The 25,589-nt window shown below is 38.4% G+C and overlaps 1 protein-coding gene across 37 annotated transcripts in view; it reads right to left on the bottom strand.

The window, feature by feature from the left end:
- The window catches only part of AKAP9 (A-kinase anchoring protein 9), a 105,695-nt gene that overhangs the window by 66,533 nt on the left and 13,573 nt on the right, over nt 1-25,589 (bottom strand). For 14 of the 37 annotated variants that reach the window (XM_083467624.1, XM_083467638.1, XM_083467643.1 and 11 more), the window contains exons 2-12: nt 22,395-22,649; nt 16,923-16,967; nt 11,809-11,862; nt 11,269-11,439; nt 8,807-8,962; nt 7,961-8,158; nt 3,813-6,233; nt 3,100-3,310; nt 2,033-2,112; nt 1,632-1,737; nt 607-704 (exon numbers count right to left, since the gene is read on the bottom strand). In XM_083467624.1, the coding sequence (XP_083323750.1) occupies nt 607-704; nt 1,632-1,737; nt 2,033-2,112; nt 3,100-3,310; nt 3,813-6,233; nt 7,961-8,158; nt 8,807-8,962; nt 11,269-11,439; nt 11,809-11,862; nt 16,923-16,967; nt 22,395-22,649 (3,795 nt within the window). Of the gene's footprint in view, nt 1-606; nt 705-1,631; nt 1,738-2,032; nt 2,113-3,099; nt 3,311-3,812; nt 6,234-7,960; nt 8,159-8,806; nt 8,963-11,268; nt 11,440-11,808; nt 11,863-16,922; nt 16,968-22,394; nt 22,650-23,653; nt 23,992-25,589 lie in introns of those variants that run through there. The other 23 variants (XM_083467654.1, XM_083467639.1, XM_083467647.1 and 20 more) reach the window with 8 other exon arrangements.

The following is a 25,589-nucleotide window of genomic DNA, read 5'->3' as shown; positions in this document are numbered from 1 at the left end:
TGTATATCCTGCTGAATTCTGCATAAATGTGGACAGTTTCGAAGTTGTGATAAAACTATATTGCCACTGAAATGTATATATATCTAACTCATAGCTCTTTGGTTGTGCATAAGTTATTATGTCAACAGTCTTGGGTGCCTTCATTTCTATGCATGTATACTCAGAAGTAAGCCCCATTGAGTTTCCAAAAATATATATTCTATCCTTAAATAACATAAGAGAAGATGCATCTAGCTCAGCAGCCTGTTGTCAACCAGATTCCTGTGAGAATCCCGCAAGCAGCACCTGTGTGCAACAGCACATTTCCCCAGGTGGTTCACAGCACCTGGTATCCAGAGGCATACTGCCTCCCATAAACGGAAATATAATGTAGCATTCATCAGCATTAGCCATTAATTGCCTTGTTTCATTCTCCTTAAAGCCATCCAAGCTGGTGACCATCACCACTGGAAGCAAGTGCCATAGTTTAACTATGCACTATGGGAATAAGTACTTCCCTTACCATCAGTGATATTTACAATGCAGTGTTATGCATGTGTAACTCTTCTGAGTTCTAAGCGGCTCGCTCCTTAATTCTGTCTAGGATACAAGCAAAAAGCAACCTACCTTTTTTCTGTCTTTCACAAACTTTGAATGATAGTCCAGTAATCTGTGATACTCTTCCGTTATCTTGCTCAGAAGAATTTGCAGGGTTCCTTGCAAAGCTAAAGGCAGAGAATGAATTAAACACAATTATTGTGTTGCTCTTGTGTATTCATTTCTTTTCTTTCTACAAACATTACATTAAACAGCATTCTACTGCTATGTTCTTGGAAAATGTAGTATATCCTTTTTACCTTGCCACAGATGATGATTTTTCTCCTCTTTAATCAGCCAAATGTGGCATATTTTCTCCAAGCAACTTATTGCAAAGGGGAAATAATCCTAGCACACCATAGCCATTAAATTGTTTCCTAAATATCATTTTTTGTTTTTACTGTCCCTGTTAGGTTTTAAAGTATTATGGAGCAAAATCTTGGACTTGGTTTCAGTTACTTGCTAAATGTTAAAGAGACTTTAAAAAAATATTCCCATGACCGTGCTGTTGGTCCTGCAGCTCAGACTTCTGTCCCTCCAATTCTAATATCCCCTCTTTTCCAGTGAGCTTGGTTCAGTTTCACCTCTCTTTTTTATTCTCTCAAGCAGCTCTGATGATTCACCTCAAGTATTTTACCATGGAGTCAAGCTGCTTACTTTTCCCATTGGACCATAACAATTTTTAAATTGCTGTAGAATTCTCATGGTCACGGAACCCTTTCCTAAGTCCACTGTGTTGAGTCTCCCTTTAGACTTCTCAAGCCTCTTTCTAGCCTCTTTGCCCACAGCTATGGCCTCCAAGGCTTCCTGAATCCAATCTAGAAAGCTAACATTCTGCCAGAATATCACTGCTCCAATTGCTCCTGTGCCATCCACTGCCATGCTGAACTCTGGTAAAGAGATTTCTCTAGCTTTCCCAGCCTTGCTATGTTCCAGCCAGTGCTAGCTTCAGCTCCAAGTTGCTCCTCAGATAAAAACAGCATTTCTATGTTTACAACTGCTACCAAGGAGATAAAAGACAGGGCTATAAAATTAAGATTTGTGTTTTTTGTTACCTTGGGCTTCTGCTCTTGATATTAACACTGAGTTCGATTGTTCTCTCTCCCCAGCACCAGATTCAACAGCAGGTGAAACATTTTCAAGTTGAACGCTGCAAAGGGACTATAAACAAAGGAAGAAAGTTAAACATATTCCTATTGCATCTGACTGTATCAAGCAAACAGGACGAGGTCAATAAAACCATTATAACATCTTGATTCTTCCTCCTAAAATGGGCATGAAGAGAATTTAGCAAGAGGTAGAGCCACAATTCAAGAATCCTAAGAGATTCGCCCATATCGTTCTCATGTGAGATGTAGGGATCCACAAGTGCACACAATAGAGGAACTTTTGGTTTAATTTTAATAGATGAAAGAACACAGGATTTGCAAGTATCCTGTGGTAAAATGCTTCTCACCTGAGTGAGCTTAGAACATTCTTCAGCTACTGTTTTGCTAAGCCTTTCTAGATGCACCCATGGAGACTGGCCTTCTTCATCTGTGAAGATAAACCATCACTGAAAATTATTTATTTTAGAATGCTTTCCAACATTTTGAAAAAGGGAGACAATAAAGACAGATATTTGGGTCTGTTTTATCTGTACGCTATAATAAAATTTAAAATACAAAGCAGAGCAATCAGTTGAATGATTTATTACAGTCACCAACCAGTGAAATTAGAAGACAACAGTGGAGGGTTAAAGAAACATAGAGATGCCTCCAAGCAAAGGCAGGAAATGAATTGAAGCCTCTCAACATTGGACACCTAGCTACTTCTTCTGAAGTTTAGCATTTCCTAAGGAGCAACCAAATCCCACATGATAATCTTTCTCACTCATGAGAGGAAGCAGAAAGAATAAACCAAACGCTTTGCACAAAGTAAAATCTTGAGATAATCTGCTGGTTGGAATTTGCTAAACCAAATGCCTGCCTCAGATTAGGAGTCAGAGTTCTGCATTTGTATACCTTAGCATCTTATGTAATAAACAAACAAACTATAGCATTGCTTTTTAAGGTCCAAACTGTTTAAACCAGATACAAATGTTAGGAAGGTTAACAACAGGAAGATTTAAAGGAACTATTGGAAACTCAAGGCAGTAGAGATATGGGATGATCAGAGCCCCCCCCCCCCAACTTGAAGCATGGGAAGTCCCAATAAAAAATTATAATTTGGCAGAATATTTGGACTATATAATATGTATTTATAATTTGGAATATTTAATGTGATTTGATTGGATTGTTAAAATGGAAAATTTAATAAAAAACTATTTAAAAAAATAAACAAATAAACCAGATACAAATGTTAAATCAGAAATCACAAAATTAAAATAAGACACCAAAACATGCTTTATACACTACATCATGAGCACCATAAAAATGTATGCAATGGTCTACTGCTGCCAAACTAAAATGAACTACTAATACAAAAAATACTGCCTCATATTTAAAACTTCAAAAAGAATTTTCCTCTGCTTCACCACTTTACCTAAGTTTTGATTTTTAACGTTCTGAAGATCTAGTTGGTTTTTCATAAGTTCATTCAGTTCTTGTGCATGATGGGACTGGAGCTCTTCTTTAAGAGCAGAAAGCGCATTCTCCTTTTCATTTTCCATGCATTCGCGCACTTGGTCCACGTGAGCCGAGTAAACCAAAGACAGGCAAATGCGCTGGGCTTCCATCTGCAGTTTTAAATCGCTCTAAGTAGAGATGGGCATCGTATGAGGGTATTAATAAACTTTTTTCTATTCTGTGGCTTTAAACGTAGCATCAAAACGTCGGCAAAAGAGCATTTGAGCTTATTTTACAAGACTTCAATCGATCATGCAAAATAAAAAACCCCTGAATACCAAAGTTCTCACTAAACATTGCCACATCTCTTCCGCTCCCTGCTCAACTTCTCTGCCCCAGTTGTTCACTATGTACCATACTAAGAAACCATGTTTCCTTTGCAAAAATTCAAATCACACTTATCCCCAAGGCTGTAACGTTTGCCAGAAAATGCTGACTCTTTACTAGTCCTTTTAGTGACTGGATTGATTTAGAGGGAACGTTCTCAATTTCAAAGCACAGCCACTCTTTTTAATGAGTTCAGTAGGACTTTTTATGGGTAAATATGCATAGGATTACACGGAGACATATTAGCTGCTGAGCATAGCATAGCATAGCGGAAATGTTAATTGTGTGGGTTACCATAAATACCTGTTCAGATTTCAGCATATCCAACTGCTCCTGAAGCTCGCTTTCACTTTGCAAATGGTTCAAACATGAAGAGCCTCCTGCTAGCCCATCGTTCATTTGGTGAAAGTTATCCAACAGTGATTTTGGCTCTGATTTTGAAAGTTCAATTGTCTCTTCCACTGGAACATGATGGACCACACTCTGGTTTGCGATCAGTTTCTCCTCTCTTATAGCTTTGTCATAGTCTTTGTATGAATCAGGAACAAAGCCTGTGTGTTCACAAACTCTGGGGTGGCCTGTCTGTAGCCCCCCATTGGGGTATTTTGTCTCATGTTCACATGAGTTCATATTCTCTTCCAGTCTGTGGCTAACTAGCACTTCGAGTTCTTTACATTTCACTGACATGTGCTCTTTATCTTGTTTTAGAGATCTAACTTCTTCATTTAATTGGCATATCTGACTACTCTTTAATTTCAATTGTTCAGAAAGATCAGAAAGTCTCAGTGAAAGTTCTAGCTTCTCACGCTGAGTGACCTCAAGCTTTTCCATAAGCTCTGTTGTGTCTTTTTCAACCACCTCCTCAACATCAAATGTTTCTGATCTTAAGATCTTCTCTCTCTTACCACAAACAATCGTACTTTGACTTTTCAGTACAACTGATGTATCTCCTTGTAAATGTTGGATCTCTTCTGTCAAAGCCCGGAGCTTGGCTTCATATTCCGCTTCTCGCTTGTCCTTGCTCTCTTCTAAATCCAATTTTACCTTTAGTAGAGAAGCATGGGTTTTTTGGAGTTCCTGGTAATCATGCTCAGCAAATGAAAAGGAATTCTGTAGCCTCTCAATCTCTTCTTTAAGTTCAATGTCCTGTTTTACAAGTTTCTCATTTTCTGCTATCAGATTGTCTATTCTGTTTTGTAAATCAAATTCTTCTGACTCGGAACTAAAGCCATCAGGGAAGCTTTCTTCTGTATTCTTAATAGCATACTTCTTTAGCTTCTCTTTCAGAGCATTGCTTTTGTCTTCAAGAAAATTGTTTTGTGTTTCAAGTAAGGTACATTTTTCTTGAAGACTATCTTCTCGTTCTTTCATTTGCTTTTCTAATAATTCTGTTTTCAACTGCAACACCTGAACTTCCTGCTCAAGTGTACCCTTTTCTTTTTCTCCTAGTCTAAGCACTTCTATCTCTTTTTGGAGGTCTTGGATCTGAAGCATCATTTCTTCAGATTTAGAATTTACAAGAGACTCCTGCAAATCTTTTAGCCTTGCTATTTCTAATGTGAGCTCATTCTGCTTTGCTATTAAGTTTTCATTTTCAAATTGCATAGCTTCCATCTTTTTGCTCATTTCATTTTGTAAGTCATCCAACTGCTGTTTAGATTGCATAATCATATTATCTTTAAGATTTTCAGTGTTTATTCTGTGCTCTTGCTGTAGATCATCTCTAAGTTTTGATAGCTCTTCTTCATGACTGAACAAAAGATGAGTCCTCAGTCTCTCTAGTTCAGCTTCTTGAGATTCAGCCATCCTGCCCAAAACTGCATCCTTTTCTCTTTCTAGCATTTCAAGTTTTATTTTGTAATTTGTAACTTCTGCCTCATGTTTCTCTTCTAATTCTTCCCTGATCTCAGATGCAGCAGCAAGTTGTGCTTTTAGTTCTGCGGTAGTGATTTGTAACTGGTCTACTTCATGTAACTTTGATTCTCTCTCATTTATGGTCTGCTTGGCTCTCTGAATTTGCTCTCTTGCAAAGTCCAGCTCTTGACAAAGATCTTCAACTTTATTTTGCAGGGCAGACTTTTCTGAGGATAATATTTCAAGCTGTTGTGATAAATCTTGCCTCACCTTTTCTTTCTGGTAAGTAGCTTCCTGAAGCATGAGGTTCAACTCGTTAATTGCAATATTCATTAAATGCATCTGGTCTTCATTAGTATTACCAGAGTGTAAACTCAACGTTCTCTCCATATCTGCTTTTTGTTGGGCAAGAAGCTTTTCAATCTCCATTGTATGTTCCCTAACCAACTCTTGCTTCATTTGCACAATCTGCTGCCCATGAACTTCCTCCAATTCTGCTCTGAGGTCTGCAAGTCTCCTTTGTGCTTCAAGTTCCATTCTTTCTACAATATCATTGTCATGCTGGCTATCTTTGTGATATCGTTTTTGTAGCTCTTCCACAGTTCCCATTAATTGCTTTATTTCATCAGAACATTGCCTTTCCTTTTGTTTAGAGCTGCTTAATTCTACTCTCACATTCTGTATCTCTTGATTCTTTTGCAAGATCTCTTCTTTTACTTCTTCAAGTGATTTCTCAGCAGCTGACAGTTTTTTCTGAAGAATAAATATATTTTCTTCCTCTTCTAAAATTTTTGCCTCCAATTCTTCAATAGCTGTTTCCTTTTCCCGTAGTTTCCTCTTAGTAAAATCTTCATCTGTTTTGCATTTTTCCTGTAATAGAAATAAATTGCTTTGATTTCTTGAATTCCCATATTTGACTTACTGCTTTATAAAAACAAAACAATTTCAAGTGGTATGGCCCATTTTCTGCATGTTCTGATGACAGCATATAGAGTGATTTCCAAAGCATATACACACTATTTTAAATAGATGCCTACCGTATGTACAATGTGCTGCTTTTTACTTTACGTTATCAAATTTACCGTATTTTTCGCACCACAGGATGCACTTTTTCCCTCCTAAAAAGCAAGGGGAAAGGTGTGTGCGTCCTATGGAGCGAATGCAGGGGGGAGGCAGGCGGGAAAAGCCCCCAAGAGCCGCACACAAGCTCCGTGCGCTCTTGCGGGCTTTTCCACAGGAGGGAGAAGGGACTGACTGGCCGCATCAGTCCCTTCTCCCACCTACCAGAAAAGCCAGGAGAAGCCGCGATCTCTTTAAAGGGGTTGCGCAGCTTCTGCGGGCTTTTGGGAGAGGTGAGGGAATCCCCCCCACCTCCCAGTAAAGCCAGGAAAGCCCTGCGCAGCGTCTCCCGGAAGCGGGAGGCTGCATGGGGCTAAAGGGGAAGCCAAAACAGCAAGCGGGATCCATCCCGCCCCCTGCCTTGCCTTGCTCCATAGCTGCGCGCAACCCCTCCGGCAGGGAGAGGTTGTGCGCTGCCTGTACGCTGCTCTTTGGGGCTGGGGGGGGGAGATTTTCTTTCCTGATTTCCCCCCCTAAAAACTGGGTGCGCCCTATGGTCCAGTGCACCCTATGGTGCGAAAAATACGGTAACTTAAAGCTTAAACTTAAACTGTTCATGTGCCTGTCCCATTGTGTGTTGGGTGGGTGGTGGTGGGGAGATAATCTAATATTTACTTCAGGAAAAGGGAAATGAGAGAAATGAGCAGTATCCTTTCCCTGAATCACCTCCCAACTTGTTTTGATAACTCACTCTGGGTCACTTTTGTGAGGAAAATGACCAATAAATATTAAGAATAAGCATACTGGAAATGACCCAGGTTAGGAATCTTATGGTGAACAGATTGGGAGTGGGAGCAGAAGCAGAAGGAGGAGAAGAAAAATAGCAGTAGTGATAGAATCTGAGGTGTGTAAGTAAGGTGGAGGAAGGTTCAGCTACCCACACAACCATTTAAATGTAAACATTAGACTCCCTTTGGTCCCCACCATCCTTTTTTATATGTAATCGGGAGCGACACACAATTTAACTAGCATGACTATACCCATCACATCTATCTTATAAGATCCCCCCCACACACAAACAACATGTATTATTAATATATTACAAAAAGACACAAAAACATGAAAATCTAGTTCAACACTGGCTTTGATGGTTGTTAATTATTTAAATTTTGCATAAGAACTGATAAATTCTTGACCGTTTATATAGCATCAATGTATCTTCCATATATGATATTCTAAGAGGTCCAAATTCATTTCAGTTTTTTTGAGGCTGCATATATTTAATTTGTTTATTTAGTTGTCAACATATTTATATACCACAGTACCATAGAAATATATCACAGCGGTTTAGAACAATATTTTCAATAATTCTAAAAGGAAGCACTTTTTCATAACACTCACACAAATACGCGGTGTGTTCCCGTGTTTGCATGCTGTAACAATTAGATAATCCTATACACTTGAGGCAAAGAGATTTTATCTCTTTTCAACCATCACCACATGCCTCTAAAAAAACACAAACTTAATGAGAAATATACCGTTTCGAAGGCAGTGACTCTCTGTTGCAGAAGGGAAACTTGCAGTTCAAAGTCTTCATTTTTCACTTGGTAATTCTTCAATAGCTGCTCCTGTTCTTCTAGCTGTTGCTGATATGCAAGGATCTGCTGTTTTGCTTGCAGTAAGTCAGCAGCTGTGCTGCTATGACTAGTGTTCCTTAAAGTTTCACTTGCCTGCAACTTATACACAGAAATACTTATTAAAGATCAACTGCTTGAATAACAATTATCAAATTATATGGTGGTTGGAGCCAATTAGCATTCTTCATTCTTTTCCATTAAAGCAGCACATGCGTTGTATTCTAGAGAATTAATGTTGTTACTCTCTGCAAGCCTGGAGTACAATATGGGCCCGCTCAGCCTTTCTGCCACTGTATTTTTGTGGGTTGTTTTTGTGAAGCAAACTGTCTTGGATGGAATGAGACAAAATTATTTGTCCCAAGAAAGGTTGCATTATGTCAGATATACATTCTCTTTCCGTAGTGCCCAAATTACAAGGAACAAAATGTATAAGCCAAGCTGTAGCAGTTAACCTGTAGTGTGATGAGGCAAGCCTATTTATTGGCCACACCTTCAGAACAACCTCATAAATAAGCCCACAAAATTTATTAGCTTTAACAGAATTGCAAACAGTTTGCACTGAAGTAAGTCCCACTTTATTCACTGGGACTAATCCCTGCACAGTGTGGGGGGTGGGCAGGGGGAGACATCAATATATCATACTGATCCTTCAGAAGCAGGACTTCCCAATGGAAGAGGAGACAGGCTGCCGTGTACGTATTTTGGCACTGCCTTCAAGGCTAATAAATTTTGTTACCAATAACTTACATGTTGAAACTGAATTTGCAGTTTTTGACTCTGTTCAGTCAATTCCAAAAATTCCCTCATTGTTTCATCCTTTTCTTTCCTTGCTTGTTGCAGATTAGCAGTGAGCTGTGTGATAATGTCGTCTCTTTTTTTGATAGCAGCCTCAAATTCTTGTAACTAAAGGAGGTGAAATTGTAATATTAACATGGTTCATATCAGCAGCAGCTATTCTGGAGAAACACTAAAAGATACATTCCGCTCCAGGTGTTTCCAGCCCAGCTTTCCAAGTACAATTGTGTAAAAGAATACATATTTATTCACTAGGAATATTGTTTCCCTGATTAACACTTTAAAAGGCGAATATCTGATTCTGTACCAATATTTGATGGTCCTTTAAAAGTTCTATTCTTAAAGAGGCTTAAAGTGAACTCTCCCGTCCCCCATTCTAAAGCTTTTTCCTAGAAGAAGATTTTGGAATTACCGGTATCCGTTTAATAAAAACTGGACATCCATCAGAATTGCAGAAATAAAGCAGACCTTGTTGCAACCCTTTGCTCTGCCAGTTCCAATGGCCTCAGTGATGAAGGTAATGGCGACTGAACAGTAATGGATTTGGGAAAGGACTGGAACCTTCTCCAGGAGAGATCCAAAGCCTCTCTCCTCCTGTCAAACTTGATGGACCTTACACTTCAATGTAAGATCTAGAGTCAAACTTGTGAAAGGTTGTACAGTCTAAAGGAGCATCTAAGATAAGTAATTAGCACAGCAGTATACAGTGATTTGAAAATCTAGATGTTTTTTCATTCATTAAAAACTATTCTTAGAAAAAAAATCTGCAAATGTGAAATCCTTTCAGAGATTTCCTATAACTCAAGATTGCAGAACCAAGCAAAAAGCTCACAACCTATCCAAATAATCTCCATGTACAATTGTACAATGCAAAGCACAAATGAATGCTCATGCATACAATCTAAACAGCAAAGTATCAAAGGAAAAACAAGACAAGCTAACATGAAAAACTGACAATTTTGCCAAAGGTACAATACTAAGCTAAATTTATCTGGTCCAAAAGCAGCTTCAATTAAATGCAGGAAACAACTAGAGCTGTTCATTTATTAATTTTTATTTAATCAAATATTTATCCCACCTTTTGGTTCCAATGGGGCCAAGGCAGCACATACCATTTCCTTGATTTAAGGTATTTTTTTAAAAACCAGATGCTTGGTAAGAATAAGAATTATCTGGCCTATCAGAACAAACAATGGCCAAGAACTGAAGAATCATGTGTCACAAGTGCTTGAATACACTCCCCATTTCCTGGTTCCTCTTCCACTGCTCCTTGCTGCATCAGGTTATCTCTACACTTTCTGGAATAGTTTTTGGGATGGGATTATGGGGGATACAAAGGGAAAGGGGGTGCACAGAAAGCTTGGACTGTAAAGCACTCTCCCTAATATAAAGAAGCTCCTCACTCGGGAAACAAGTAGTGACTACTGCCACTGATAAAGACTTGTCACACTCAAAACACATTATGAAAACTATTTTTAGGAGAATGGAGTGGGTTTGCAAATAGACACAATATTTTTCTTCAACATATTTAGAACTTCCCCTCCGGATTTTGTTTGGTTTGCAGTTGGCACTGTCCTCTGTCAGCTGATGCACAGAAGCACCAGGCCAAAGGCCAAATAATAATTTATAATAATTTATTTTTTGTACGCCGCCCATATGACTGGGTTGCCCCAGCCACTCTATACATCTACATCTATAAATCAGATGCACATGTGTACATTGCCCATTGACACACGTGTAAATTATCTAAATGTGCATGGCGTGCGTGCAAATTACCCAGCAGTGAATCTACATGGCTGGCTGAAATCTTGTTCCAGTACGGTTGCACAAAAATTCAATGACTGGGCAGATTGCTCAGCCATGCTGTTCCCATGGTCACCCCCATCTTTACCGTGGGCAGGGACAGATGAGAAACCAATGTGGACTATGGTCACATATACACATTACATACATAGAACCTTTAATAATATGGTGCAGACACAATTTTAGCAGTCATTTTCCTTACTTAAGAACTAGGCAGGTGATTTCATTCTGTTTGTAGTACAACTCTGGTAACAAGGTTCTTCTTGTTTAATAGAAGGAACAAGTGCTATTTTGGCACTGTCCTTTTTAAAAATAAAAACACAGAAATAGGCTGCAAGGGGGGGCGTGACCCCATGTCTTTTCAATAGAGGGTAAATGTTTCTTCTGCTATAACTCACAGAACCAAGAGCAAAACTCATGAACACAAAACCAAAAGAGATAGAAAGCATTACGACATATGGTATTCTTTTATAAAGCAAAATGATAATGAACATGGACACCACTGACATTCTTCTCTCTCACATTCAATGCCTTTGAATTATGACAAGCAATACTGAAGGACTGTGTGTATGGCCACAAAGCATGCAGAAAGCAACGTAAGGTAATTATACCTGTTGCAATCCTTCTGTACCATATGCTGCCCTCATTTCTTCTAGCTCTCTGTTTAGCTCTTCAATCTCTTGCTGTTTTCCAGCCAATTCATTCTCCATCATCTCCAGTCGTGCTATAGAATGCTGTATCCCAAGCTCAGAATAATTCTCTCCAAATCCAAATTCTTCTTCCTAAACCAATCCAAGTTCCTTAGCGTCTCAGCATTTTATAAAATTTGTTCAAGGTGAGGATACTTAAAACATTTCCTTCTCATCAGATAGCACTTTAGCACATTGCTATGGAAACCTGTTTTGTTAGTATAATTTGCCCCAGAAGAGCAGTAACAATACAGCACTGCTGTGACATCAGTTATAAACTGAATTTTGTCTTCCAAAGATTACTGAAGAAGCAATAGCATACATATATAAACTACATAAGGTAGTAAACTTTTATGGCATGCAAGAAAATGAATTTCTGTTAGCAATCCTGATACATTTCCCAATGCAAAGCATCAAGTGTGTTTAGTATTGAGTGCCATGATTTAATTTTAAATACTATACCCTAATAAAGTCTGCAGGTACCTCTGTTCTTGTCAAAAAACTGCAACCATTTACCTGTATAAAAAGAATTTCTAGATGCATTATAAATTTAAATTGTAACTTACAATGCAACCCTGCACATATTTACTCACAATTAAGTCCCATGGAATTCAGAGGGGCTTATTCCTCAGCAAACATACACAGGGTTACAGCCTCAGATTCTAGCTTTGCCTGATTACATTTTATTCCTCCCTCAAATTATGCAAATATAGCCAGTAAGTCCATAGCTTTTCAGACAGTAAGATATAACAAAGAACACTGCCGTTTTCCATGGCATGTTTTCCATACAAAAATCTGAACCAGTTCAGATAAACAGTTTGTATATTTATAGGGTTCCAAATCCGCAGTGTTCAGATTTACATGCCAATTTTCCATGTAGCACCTTTTTATTTTAAAAGATATGATATTAATATGCTGCCCAGAAGTAAGATGTGCATATCAGCAGAAAATAGATCAAAGTTTCTGTAATATACATACACCAAAAGACAGACTTTAAAAGCTGGCAGAAGTGAGTTATCAATGTATTTTTGGTGTTTCAGTGGGAGTTAATTCTATGACTTATTGCCTTAGGAGAATGAAGGGGCATGAAAGGGCCAAATATCTAAATTTTAAGTGACATGATTTTGAAAAGAATACTCTGCCATGATTTGCTCAAGATTCCCATAAAATATTGTATATGGGGGGGGGGGGATCTTAGCACCCACAACACTACTTATATGAAGCACCTTCACTGTATTCTTTTTGGCACCCGCTAAAACATTCTTATTTAGACAAACCTACGCAGATGTTTAGAAAGTTGATGAGAGTTTCAATTTGTTACAGTCTTTTGTTGTTTTAACTTTTTGCTGTAAAATTTTAAGTGATAAGTTCATTGTTTTACCTTTTTAGTAAACCACTTTGAGTTTTTTTCTACAATCAAGCGGTGTATAAATGTTACAAATAAATAAAAGCTAAGTAAGTAAATAAATAAGTAAGTAATTCATTCCCAGAAAGCCAGACTCTGGGCTGAGGAATAGAACACTATTAAAATATAGGAACCTGCAATCTAATGTCTATGCTTACAGCACTGAACAGCAAAACACAGAAGTCATTAACATTACTGTTCAGTAAAAAGAGCTGCAGAATTTGTCTGCTGAACTAGTCCGTTATTATTCCAGGTCATCTCGTTCCAACTTAAAACTTTGTTTTTACTCAACAATTTTCGCCACGGTGTAAAGGCACACAGAAAGCACGTGAATTATTAAGCGCTACTGAAAATAAACTGGTGGTTTGAATTAAACATTAAAGCATTAAACCTTTTGCAGCATGTGCAGATACCAATTCTAAAAAACCCTCCAAGGTACAATATATAAATGAATTCCCTATCAGGACAGAGCATACGACATTCCCCATCCTTTTCATCTCATATGTGAATTCTATCCTCTCATATTACCCTAGGTCCATCTTATATTATTATTATTATTTATTGAATTTATATACCGCCCTATACCCGCAGGTCTCAGGGAGGTTGGGATCCAGACCAGTGCAAGTAGATGCTATGTTTCCATGAAGAAACTTGTCCCAATATTGAGGTTATCCAGAGTGGGCTACCATGCACTGCAAAGTGATGCCTCTGGGAGGCATTTTTGCCTCTTCCTCTTCTCAAGAGTTCAAGAAGCACTTTCCGCCTGTGTGGGAGGGTGCTTGAAACTTGTCCCATGTGCTAACTCTGGAATTGTTGCTCGGTGAAAGGAAAGAGGAGGTCTCCTAATAACTCTTAGCACCCTTAACAAACTATGGTTCCCAGGATTATTTGGGGCTGGGGAGCCATGAAAGCTTAAAGTGGTATAATGCTGCTTTAAATGTATAGTTCAGATGGGGCCCTCTGGATACAAATGTCGTCCTAAACTCCAGTGTGGGTACCTAGGATCCCATAGCCCTCCTAAACTATCACTACCTTTCCATGTGGAAGCCTGCTATGTAATTCTCAGCCTGCTATGTAATTCTCAGCGTGTGTCTTATAGATGCACAACAGAAAGTTAAAAGTTTATGGCAAATGTGCTTGAAACATATTTCCTTTATATAGGGTTGCCATATTTTCAAAAAGTGAAAATCCAACACTTTTTAGGGGGGGGAGCGAGCAAAGTTGTTTCGCTTTTATGGCAAAATCACAAAAAAATGATGTTTTTGAGCTATTTTTAAGGAAGGTGGCAAAAAAGACACTGCCAACATGGGTTGCCATACATTTGGATTTTCCTGGACACCCCCCCCCCATTTCCATCCGGATGCTGCTTCTGACTACAGTATTCTGGATATGTTCAGGAAATTCCGGACGGATGGCAACCATATCAACCAGCATACAATATATGCTCAAGACTTAAAAGCAACAAAACAATTCGACGTATGAAATATAGTACAGTCGTATCTTGGTTGATGAACGCCTTGCGAGTCAAACATTTTGGATCCCGAACGCTGCAAACCCGGAAGTGAGTATTCCGGTTTGTGAATGTTATTTGGAACCCAAATGTCTGGCTCAGCTTCCAATTTGCTGCAGGAGGTTCCTGCAGCCAATCAGAAGCCGCACCTTAGTTTCCAAAGATTTTGGAAGTCGAACAGACTTCCGTAACAGATTCCATTCAGCTTCCAAGGTACGACTGTAACACCTTCTACCACAAGAGGTCAGTATCACATTTTTACTTTAAATTAAGTAAATAACTGGCCCCAAAAATGTACCAATCTCCTAAAATTCTGAAAGCATACCACAGTTTTAAACAGCAACTAGTCCCATGTCAATACAGTAAAAGTCTTACTTGAAGCTGTAAATTCTCCAAATGATTCTCTCTAGGAAACTCACAAATGCTATTCCACTCTTGCTGGGTTATTTGGTCACAAGCATGGGCTCCAATAATTATTTTACATTTGTCATGACTCAAGTAATTAAGCAAAAGCTTAATGTTATTAAAAGTGGTGGACAGTTTTGCTAAAGGTGGTGCTTTAAGCAGATAATATTTTCCTTTAAAAAAATGTCAGCTGCTGTCATTCTAGATTCTCCCAGGTAGGATCCGCTAAAACCATATAGTAGTAATAATTTATCAGGGGGGTGGAATCACCTGTTTTGTTACAATGGCTATATGAACTCAGTACAAAAATGTATTCACTTTTGCGTTTTTCCATTGCAAAAACAAAACCGTTCAAGGTATGCAACTGTCAAACAGTGCAAATCTATACATGTCTACTCATAAATAAACCTCACTGAGTTCAGTAGGACTTAATCCAAGTTAAGTGGGCATAGAATTGCAGCCTAAATCAAACTTTATAAGTAGCTGATATTGGAAATACAGCTGGGCTTTTTTCTTTTTGTTAGCTTTGGGGTGGCTTGTGTTCTGGAGGCTTCCTGCAGACAGCCAACAAATGAACAGGAACGCTGTAACAATTCACTGGCTTAGGGCTAACAACACAAGGAAAATGGGAAGATAAACTTTTTTTTAAACCATTATCCTATTTTATAGTTCTATAGCAGAGATGGGAAACCAGTAGTCTTCCAGATCTGGCTAGACTACAGCTTTCATAATCGACTATTGGTTAAGCAGGCTGGGACTGATGGAAGTTAAGTGTTCAGCAACAACTGCAAGGCCATAGGTTTTCCACCCCGGTTTATAGGATGGTAGCACATTCTGTAAACAAATACTAGTATAGGGGGAAAGATTTAGTATAATGTGAAATCCTGCAAACTTTATTAACACATGCACAGGCATGGGTTTTCTTAAATCTCTGCCATTTACAAAAAATATTCAGGTTCTGGGAATTGTAAAAACATAAATATATAGTCTTCAAGCACACCTTGTATTGGAGATAGATCTGGGAGTAGAGGAAGCAGATCTAGGGAGCTGGGATGGAGTTGCTATTATTAAGATTATAAACTTTGGAACAAGTATCCTCTGCAAACCTTAGCTGTAAAACTACACGTGTTTGAACTACACATTTGTGTTCACCATCAAATTGCAATAATTACTAGGAGTTTTCTACTCCTGCTAAGTGTTCTGTGACAATATCTGGATTTTTTACTCCACTTGATTTAGTTGTTTGGGAGCAATCTTCCATAGTCTGGACTTGCCTAGGGCTTCTTCCAAGCAATGGCGTACTGGCACCAAGCTAGTACAGGCGCTAGACTACTGCCACAACAGAGACAAAATAAAGCCTCTTTGACAATGGGACAGCCACTGCTATTCTCTGCTGGTGCTTGCCACAGACAGACACACAGCCTGTATATTTCTCACTTAATATGCACGGTATGTACATAAAACAAGACAGAAGTAACAGCTGTTAAGTGAAAATGGTTCATTTGCTAGTCATAACTAAATATATTTAACTTAAATAAATCAGAAGCTCATTATACATAAAATACCTAAGATATGTACAAAACTAGAAGCATCATTGCAGCTGTAACACTACATCATGGTTAACAAGAGATGATGGGAGGGAATGTGCAAGCCCACAAACCATTCTAATCTCTTAACTATAGTTATAGAGATCAGAAACATTACATTTCTCTGTATCTATGTACTGAACACAGACAGACTTTTCCATGGGCAACTGAAGAGAGTTGCTGACCAAGTTTGCAAATAAACATTGGCACTATAGTCTTTCTCATGCTGAGTGTTTCCTTCATAGACATTTTCTCACCAAAAAACTTCCCTGTTAATAATTTTAGCTTACTCACCTTGGCATTTAATCTGCTATAGAAAGGAAATAATGATATATCCAGAACACTAAAAAGTATAATGAAATAACAGGTTGCAACAGTAACCGACAAGCTGTGATACAAACATTTCCCTTTCAAATTTCAGCATGGTTCTAATTTCTTATTTTTACATACCCACCATACCTGCACAACATAGAACTTAAAAAGCACAACCATTACATTTCATTTATAAATATTTTACATGACTCACTTTCTCTCAGCAAACATTAATGTATCATTTACAACATTTAAAAAAGACAAAATGTTACTAAATATTTTACTGTTGTCTTTAAACAGAAAAACAGTCAAGTATGAAAACCCACTGCAGCACATGAAGCATTAATTTTGCTCTTACCTCAGAGCTATAATCATCCGCTGTAGTGGAAATCTCACTTTCCAGCTAAAAGAAGATAAAAAAATAAAAGGACAAAAATAAACACACCCATTTCAAACAACCGAATCCTTTTATTTATATGATTCCAAAAGGTATTTCAAATGGAGTGAAAAGCATAACAAACACCACTGCCTCTCAAGAGAAATTCCCCCCCAGCCACAGGCACCAAATCTTTTCCTTCCCTTTCACTCTGCAGTACTCAAAACACATGAGAGGAACTGCAACAGTCATTACTTCAAGAGGCATAAACAAGCACCATTTATTACTGCTAAGAGCACCTAGAATTAACAAAGTTCTGTACAAAAATTAAGGTCCTTTACAGTAGGGATACCAAATCTGAAGACAACTGGGTACACAGACCTTTGTTGCTCTCTGAGGAAAATATGTTGCATAGGCTCTAATTAAATGGTGATTATAGCAATTAGTTGTTTTGTTCCACTGATTCTTCCAAATCCACACACCATTTGGAACTGGCACATGTGTATGTGTGTGTCTACACACACACATCCCCACAAAGTCAGTCACCAGTGCCTAAATTGTTGTGGTCAAGCTCTCCCAGTCCAGGAATGGTCATAGCTGTCATGCCAGGAGAAGCTGGTAGAAGGTGCTTCTAGCCACTGAGGCTATCTGGGCCTCCAATAATAAAGCTGAATCCAAAACACCTCCAAAACTCTATCTGCTCCTGCTACTTCAAAGGAAATGCATCCCTGTCCAGAATAAGCAATTGACAAATTTCTTACACACGGGTACCATTCACGACACCTTCCCTCATCCACCCCACCACTGTGACCCAGGGCCTCCATGGCTTCTCCTGATTCAGATGTGATAGAGAAACAGAGATGAGTGTCATCTATGTATTGATGGTACTTTGCTCCCCAACTCCTAATGACTATTCCCAACGGTATAGTCATTGGGAATGAATGTGCTCTGTGGCATGCCACATCGTAACTTCTAGGCAGTTGAAAAGAACTCTCCCAATGCTACTGCCTCGACTCACAGTCCCTTAGGTGCCCCCAGTTCCCGGTCCATGGAGCCAGTCCAGGAGAATGGCATGGCTATTGGTACTGAAAGCTGTAGAGAGCACAAGAAGTAGGAGCAAGGTCACATCCCCATCCTTCTTTCTGCAAAGGGCCACCGTTTTAGGGCAACCATCAGGGTGACCATGGGTCATCTGAGTCCTATGGCAAGGCCTGAACCCAGATTGGAAATGGATCTAAATAATCTGTGACACCCAAGAATGCTTGTAGCTAGCTGCCCCACCACAATTCTCTTCACTACCTTCTCCAAAAGGGGGATATTTGCAGTTATTCCAATGCAAGGCACCCAGGATCAATTTCTTGAGGAGTGGTCACACTACCAACTCTTCTAAGGCAGCAGGGAACATCCCATCAGGCAATGAAGCATTGCCCATGCTCTGGACCCAGCCAGTCAAACCCCCCTCTGCTAGATAGCCACAAGGAACAGGTCCTTGTCCAACTCCAGTGGCTCCTCCCATGCATTAAAACTGCAAAAAGAACCAATTGCTGTGCAAAGTGTCCTTATTTTCTTTGATGATCAGCTCTGTTTTGGTTACTGAAATTAACACTGGCACTACAGCTTCCCTCTGCTGCCATTTATTTTTATGCTGCATTTGTATTGTTTTCAGATTTTATTTTATTTTAATTTTGGGTGTGAGGAAACCCATCTTAGAAACGACAAAAAGTAAATTATGGTAAGTGAGCAGGAGTCATAATGAGCAGAAGCTAGTTTTAAAGCCTCAGAATAAGTTTCATTCCACTCACTCATTAAGACTATTACAGAGACAACTGCAAAACTTCATTCCTAGATAATTAGAGATCTATGTTCTTTGTGTAGGCCAATATATATATATATATATATATGCAGGTTTTGGTGTCCTCGGGTGTCTTCCCGTGTAAAAGTTGGGGTGTCTAGGCGACGTTTCGACGAGGTCTCACTCGTCATCTTCAGGCTGGTGCTTTCGGCTTCTTGTTACTGGAACAGAGCCAGTAACAAGAAGCCGAAAGCACCAGCCTGAAGATGACGAGTGAGACCTCGTCGAAACGTCGCCTAGACACCCCAACTTTTACACGGGAAGACACCCGAGGACACCAAAACCTGCATTCCTGTACCCGTGAAAATCTACGAAAACATATATATATATATATATATATATATATATATATATATATTAAAGTGCATAGCCTGGTGGAAAGAGTGAAATAATTTTGAGAAAACAGAAAATAGATACACCACACAACCTAGAAAGTTATGAAAATAATAATAATAATAATAATAATAATAATAATAATAATAATAATAATAAATTTTATTTATATCCCGCCCTGTCTCCCTGACTACAAGGAATACTGGCAAGCTAGGAATTTGAAGAATCCCAAAAATAAAACTCTTCAAGAAAGTTCTCAGCAATGTTGGTTGTAAGACAGTCAGAAAATAAGTGAGCAAAAAGGCACTTACCCCATCTCTTGGGGTATGTATACAGTATTTTCTCTACATGAGAGTGCCAGCTCCCTAAGCAAAACGTTATAACTTTCTGAGGACATTCTGTACAAGCATAGAACCTAATTGCAAGACTGAACAGAGAACCACGTTATTGGTTTTAAATGTTCTAAAAAAATAAAATAGGTCAACTTTGAGGCATAATGCTTGGCTACAACTGGCTATTTGCTCTGCCAAGAAATATAACTGAACATTAAAACCCTAGCCAAACAGATCAAATTAGATTTATTCCATTAGATAAACACAGAGATTGAGATCCAAATAACTGTGTGCCCAAGTGTGCTAACTCAAGAGGAAACTCCTTTCTAGAAATGAGGCAAGTAACAACTGGATATTTAAAAGAAGAAAACAATATAATCCCTTTTTGTGTCCTCTTGATTTGAGCTTTACAGAATACTGTGCAAAAAAGTGATAGGGTGAAAGAACAGGCAAATCCCAAAGACTGCCTTGCAAATCTTCATTTTACAGATTTACTAAAACCAAACCAACTTTTTGCATATCATTTTTCCTTTTTAAAAAATGTTCACTTTGTCCTACCTCTGTAGCCTTATGGTAAGTAAGAACAATTACTCAGAGATATAAAAATGTAAAAGTATATTTTGAAAGGATATTATCATGCAGTCATCTAATACATGCATGGTTAGGTATGTCCTATACATATAAGGTGCCAGTCCACTACATTACTCAGGGAAATCTAGCTATCTGAGGCTTTCTTCCCATTCTGTTTTACTGTGGTGTAAATAAAACACATACTGCTTGGGCCTGATATACCAGTGCTTTTCATTACTTCTGTTCTTTTGTTTTTTCCCTACTCCTTGAGTTCCATGAAGCAAACCAAACTTCCCTGTTCAAGTAAAGAGAGTTAGAAGTTCCACTGATTATCGTCATTATTTCTGTCTGGCACCTAAAGATATGTAACAAAAGCAAGCCTCCCTGGGAAGAAGCCTCCCTGATTGGGGAGCCACCACAGAAAAGGCCTGTTCTTGTGTTCCCACCCGCCAGACCTCTCATGGAGGCAACACAAAGGGCCTCAGATGATGACTGCAGGGTCTGTTGGTTCATATGGGGAGATCGAACATGCCCAAACTCTTGGTACAGTCGGTATTTGAATCCCAATCACTGAGTTGTCTGCTTATTTGGTTGGATGAGACAGTCCAAAAGAACACAAGCTGTGCTACATTATTTCTTTCTTTTAAGAGACCTAGTTTCACATCCATTTGCAAACCCAAACATCAGCCCAGAACATCCTTTGCATGTCTCTCAATTTCCCAGACTGTGACATTGGAATTTGCTTCATCTCAAAAAGATTATACAGAAGAGCTCTTTGAGGTCAACTCATATCACTGTACTGATAGATGAGAACACTGATAATACTCTCAAACACTTTCCTGAAGAGGTACTAAATTTCCCTATATATAGCATCTCAAAGGATGTTAAGTGAATGATTACAATATTTGACAGTAGAGACAAGTTCTAAAGTGAAAATCAGAAAATAAAAATGAATGAGTGCAAATTACACTTTATAGTAGCAACACTTCTTGAAGAATTAGCACAAGTATTCTTAGCTTGCACAATAATCATGAAGTAATAATCTGAATGCTCCATATTTGAAATACTCTAAAACTCATAATTCATGTGCTATAAGTGGCAGTCTGCTCCAGGAATTCTATCATTAGATTGAGGAAAGCATAAATGAAAATTAATAGATGTGTTACCTGACTGGCAACCTAGACAGCAGCAGATCTTCACATAGTGCCTATGCTTCATGAGAATTGGAAATTTCATATTCAAACTTACATTAATGAGAATCTGCATATCTCAATGTCATCATCCTCAAAGACTACTATGAAAAACCTGAATATGAGGGCAACATGATGGAGCTTTATCATCTAAAGTTTATATTTAGTTATATTCCTGGTAACTAGTTACTTGGCTGACTCCTTGACTTTCCACGTATATAGACAGCCTTCTTTGCCTCTTACACAAGTACATTGGTGGAGTTTTTGCATACGCCTTGATGATCTATAGAGGCCTCATGAGAGATATTTTATACAGCAAGCAGACTGCCTGCCTACCAACATCATTTCATTTTTATTTATTTTTTTAAACTTTTTAAGGGTTTTGAGGCACCATTTTTTATGTAGAATGGCAGAGCGGGGGTCATCTGCTACAATTCCAAAACCAAGGAAAGAAAACTTTCACTTCATTTAAAAAATAAAAGACAGGTCGGGGTTTTTTGTTCCCTTTCCCTCCTTGGTGAAAACATAATACTCAAAAAGTTGCCAACATCATTTCAAATGAATAACAGTGCATACCCTGGAATTGCCCAGGACAAAACAGGGCATCCAATTTCTTCACGCGAGAGCACGGTGACCATCTTGGGTGTCATGATCTCACGTGACTTTGTACAAGTATCTCACCCTGAAAAAAGTATGTCTTTTGGGCTCCATAATCTCACATGGGAAGACACAAGTCCCAGTTTTGGGACTCAAGATGTTGGAGGATATGACCATGAAACACTACAAAGGGAACCCCAAATACCAAACTAGTCTATGATCAATTATTCTTTTGCATAGGTCATGGAATAATCTTCAAACAGTTACATGCTTTTACGCTCTAAAGTTATTTTCCATCTAATAAAGTGCAGATTATTTATCAGCACTTCATAAACCATTCAGTTTCCCTCCTTTACAAATTAGATTTGAAATTTATTTATAGTTGTAAGTATAGAAAAATATAAGTTTTACAAATAGTGCTTCGTTTTTAAAATGTGCATGGAAAACTACATTAATGAACACATTCAAATGCAAAGTTTCACCACTGACCATTACTGTAGAACAGAGAGGTAGCCTCCTCATTTTGACTTTAAAATGCATGGTAATAAAAATTAGTTTTTCTAATCTCAGAAACACTTACTTCTGTGGTATATATTTGATCATGCTTGATCAATTCATCACTGTGCAAAGTCCTCACAATGGCAAAGTCAGATGCAGCAGCTGCTCCTCTTTGACAGCTGTGTGGGGATGCATCTTCTCCTTGAGACTGGTCAATATCCAGACCTTCTTGTACCGATTCTTCATCTTTGGTGTTTGATACCTTTTTCTTTTTCTTCTGCTTCTTGGGTGCATGCTGCCCATCAGAGTGTGCTTTCCTTTGTCTAAACTGTGCAAGCTGAACATAAAAGAAAATCCTGTTAGAGTGAAAGTTTTCTTCTTTATTGCAAGTGACACTCATTAGTAGTGCTCTGCATAAACCTTCAGAATCATTGCAGGTGAAAACAAAGCTCAATGTTATAACGCTCTACATACTACAGTATCTCTGGATAGAAAGTATGAAATCATCATCACAACTGCAATGTGTAATATGATCAGCACATCAACATGAAGCACGATCAGATGAATATATATAACTTGGAGACTTCACACTAGCAAGTAACGTACCTACTTAGAAAAAACTAAAAACCAGTAAACTTGCATTTTAAAAGCATACTGAGCCTTTAAAAGCATGTGATGTTCTTTTGCTTTGCACTCCCTTTCCACAAACTCACAGCTTTTATTAATCAACTTAGTAACATCCTATGAAGCCATTTCGTTAGTTTAAAATGCAACTTTTAAAAACAGGTCATAATGTTAAAATAATAAAGTCCCTCTTAATTCAGAGCATCAAAGGGAATCCCATAATAGTGTGACAGAAGCCAGCAAGAAATTGACCAGACACCCTACCTTGTAGCAAAACATGCCTATGAACATAAAGTCGCAGGTGAGTCAGACAAAGAACAGCTGAAAACCAATTAGTACGTAAGCTATTCAAATACTGTAAGTCAATACCTTTTGCACAGCTTAACACTTTTAATGAGATAGAAATGGATTTTCACAACTAAACCAATACAATACATTTTTCTGAGCAGGAACCAAATATAGGCTCTAGTAAGAGAATGACAAATTTCCTACTTTGCATTAAATATTAAAAACCCCATGAACTATTCAACATCCATTTTTGTTCCTTAAGAAGCCTTCCTTTGTGACAAACCTTGTTATTTTGTATGTAATAAAAGTACACAGAGAAGCAAACACCTATTTCATATACTAACAAATGCAAATGTTTTGGAAAACAGATATCAATAAACAATATTAGCAGATTATACAATACAAGAATGCTGTGCTCATGATATTCACCAGTCCAGAAAGCCAGGCCTCCATTCAAGCTCTTCGCAACACCCAAGTGAATAAAAAAAAGGATTCAGACTTTTGACAAAAAAAGATCCCAGTTGCTGTGTGCTGGAACACGAGCTGTTTCTTCCAAATATCAGCCAACCTCAAACTAGCAGCAAATACCACTAGCAAAAGAGAAACAGTACTTGCAAATCAGCCACAGCACGTAGCTACTTTTGTCCTTCAAGTACAGATATTTCATTTCCCCAGCAGGACTTTGCAGTCTCTGGATCTCGATGAGACGGCTGACAACCAGGCATATGGCTCTTGCTCCTGCTCCACTCACAGAAGGACCTTGAGATTTGCTGAGCCAAAAATGTTCACCTACGTATTTAGCACTTGCCTCCCTCCTGCTCTCCTTTGGCTGCTTAATTAGCTTACCCAATTAACATAGCCTTTTCCACTTTTAAATTAGCAAACTTTTTTAAAAAAAATAGGGAAGTAAATATTTAATTAGTATCCTAACAAAACAAAAAAATGCAACACCTCACATTGATTAGAGATTCTCCAACTATCCAATTAATTTGTTGCTATGCCCATCAAGTTCAGGTAAACAATAGAAAGCGCAAGAGCCTTATCTTCTTAGCAGAGGAAAGAATGGCTTTCAGCTCCATTAGCCTTCTACACAGCCCATATTGACATACAACACTTACTTAAAGCTGCAAATCTGCCCACTTACATGCATTAAAAAATCCTATGGATTACAATGTGTTTTTTTTGTCCAAACAGAAATATATTCCATAACTGCAATCAATGAACAGAAACAAAGGAGGGAGAAGGAGTGGCTTCTTACTCACTGAACACTTTGCTGAGTGACCATAATGGGGTTTTTTTAGTCAGAAACTATAAAATTCTGAATGTGTGGCATCTGTTTCACACATCACATCTGAAAAGATATTGTTTTTTAAATCGGTTTATCATTAAATGATGTATGAGCATGGTTATATGTATGTCAAAAAAGAACAGGGAAATGTATCATGTTGATGAAATATTCGGTGCTTGTCAACAAAGGAGATCCTGTAAAAGACCCTCCTCAAAGATGTTTCTCAAACGTTTACAGTGGCTGGGAGCCAGTGAACTGCACAACTAGTTCCATGTGCCCAAATGAGCTACAGGATTATGTTTCACAAACAGCAGTTCTTCATGCCACATGATAAACCATTTCTAAAACTGAGGGGATATGCAAGAGCAGTTTGCCATATGATGCAAAGGCCTGTGGCTTAAAGGGGGAGAGAGTGAAAAATCTGACTGGGCATGCCTAAAAAGCAAGCTTTTTGGACCCAAGACTACATGAACATCAATTTAACTACATCTTAACCATTTAAGTAAAAGAACTTAGTGGAACAGTAATATATTCCATTATGGAATAATATCAGAATCAAAAGACACTATGTATTTGATTTTAATTACACAGCACTATTCAGACGCTAAAGCGATTATCAAATCTCCTATGAATCTTCATATATTTAGATTGTATTCTGCTTTCTCAAGTCTTCTGAGTTTTAGTCAGAAGAAAAAAGTATAAACAACTAAAAATGCATGTATTACAATTTGTAGAGGAGTTGCATCATTGGTACGAATTTCTAATATCTCAAGTACAGGCAACTCTCCGTTTCCATGGGGGTTGTGTTCCAGGTCAACATGTGTGTCAGTGAAGTGCACATAAGCCTGCTCCACCCCATTCCATCTCACCCTTGTCTCATTCCTCCGTCTTCTGGGTTCAAAATGACCCGCCTGCCAGTGGTCATGAATCAACTGGACATGCCTAAAATGATATTTCTTTTACTTATGTTTTTTCTATATTACAGCACTATTCAGGTGTTCTTAAATAGTTTCTCAGGAGGGGCTGCAGGACCTGCACACACTGGACTCATCCCTTCCACCCAACCCATCCCACGCT

Source organism: Podarcis liolepis, assembly GCF_965112155.1.
Source record: "Podarcis liolepis genome assembly, chromosome: 12".
Classification (NCBI taxonomy): Eukaryota; Metazoa; Chordata; class Lepidosauria; order Squamata; family Lacertidae; genus Podarcis; species Podarcis liolepis.
This window is presented reverse-complemented; position numbering and strand designations above follow the sequence as displayed.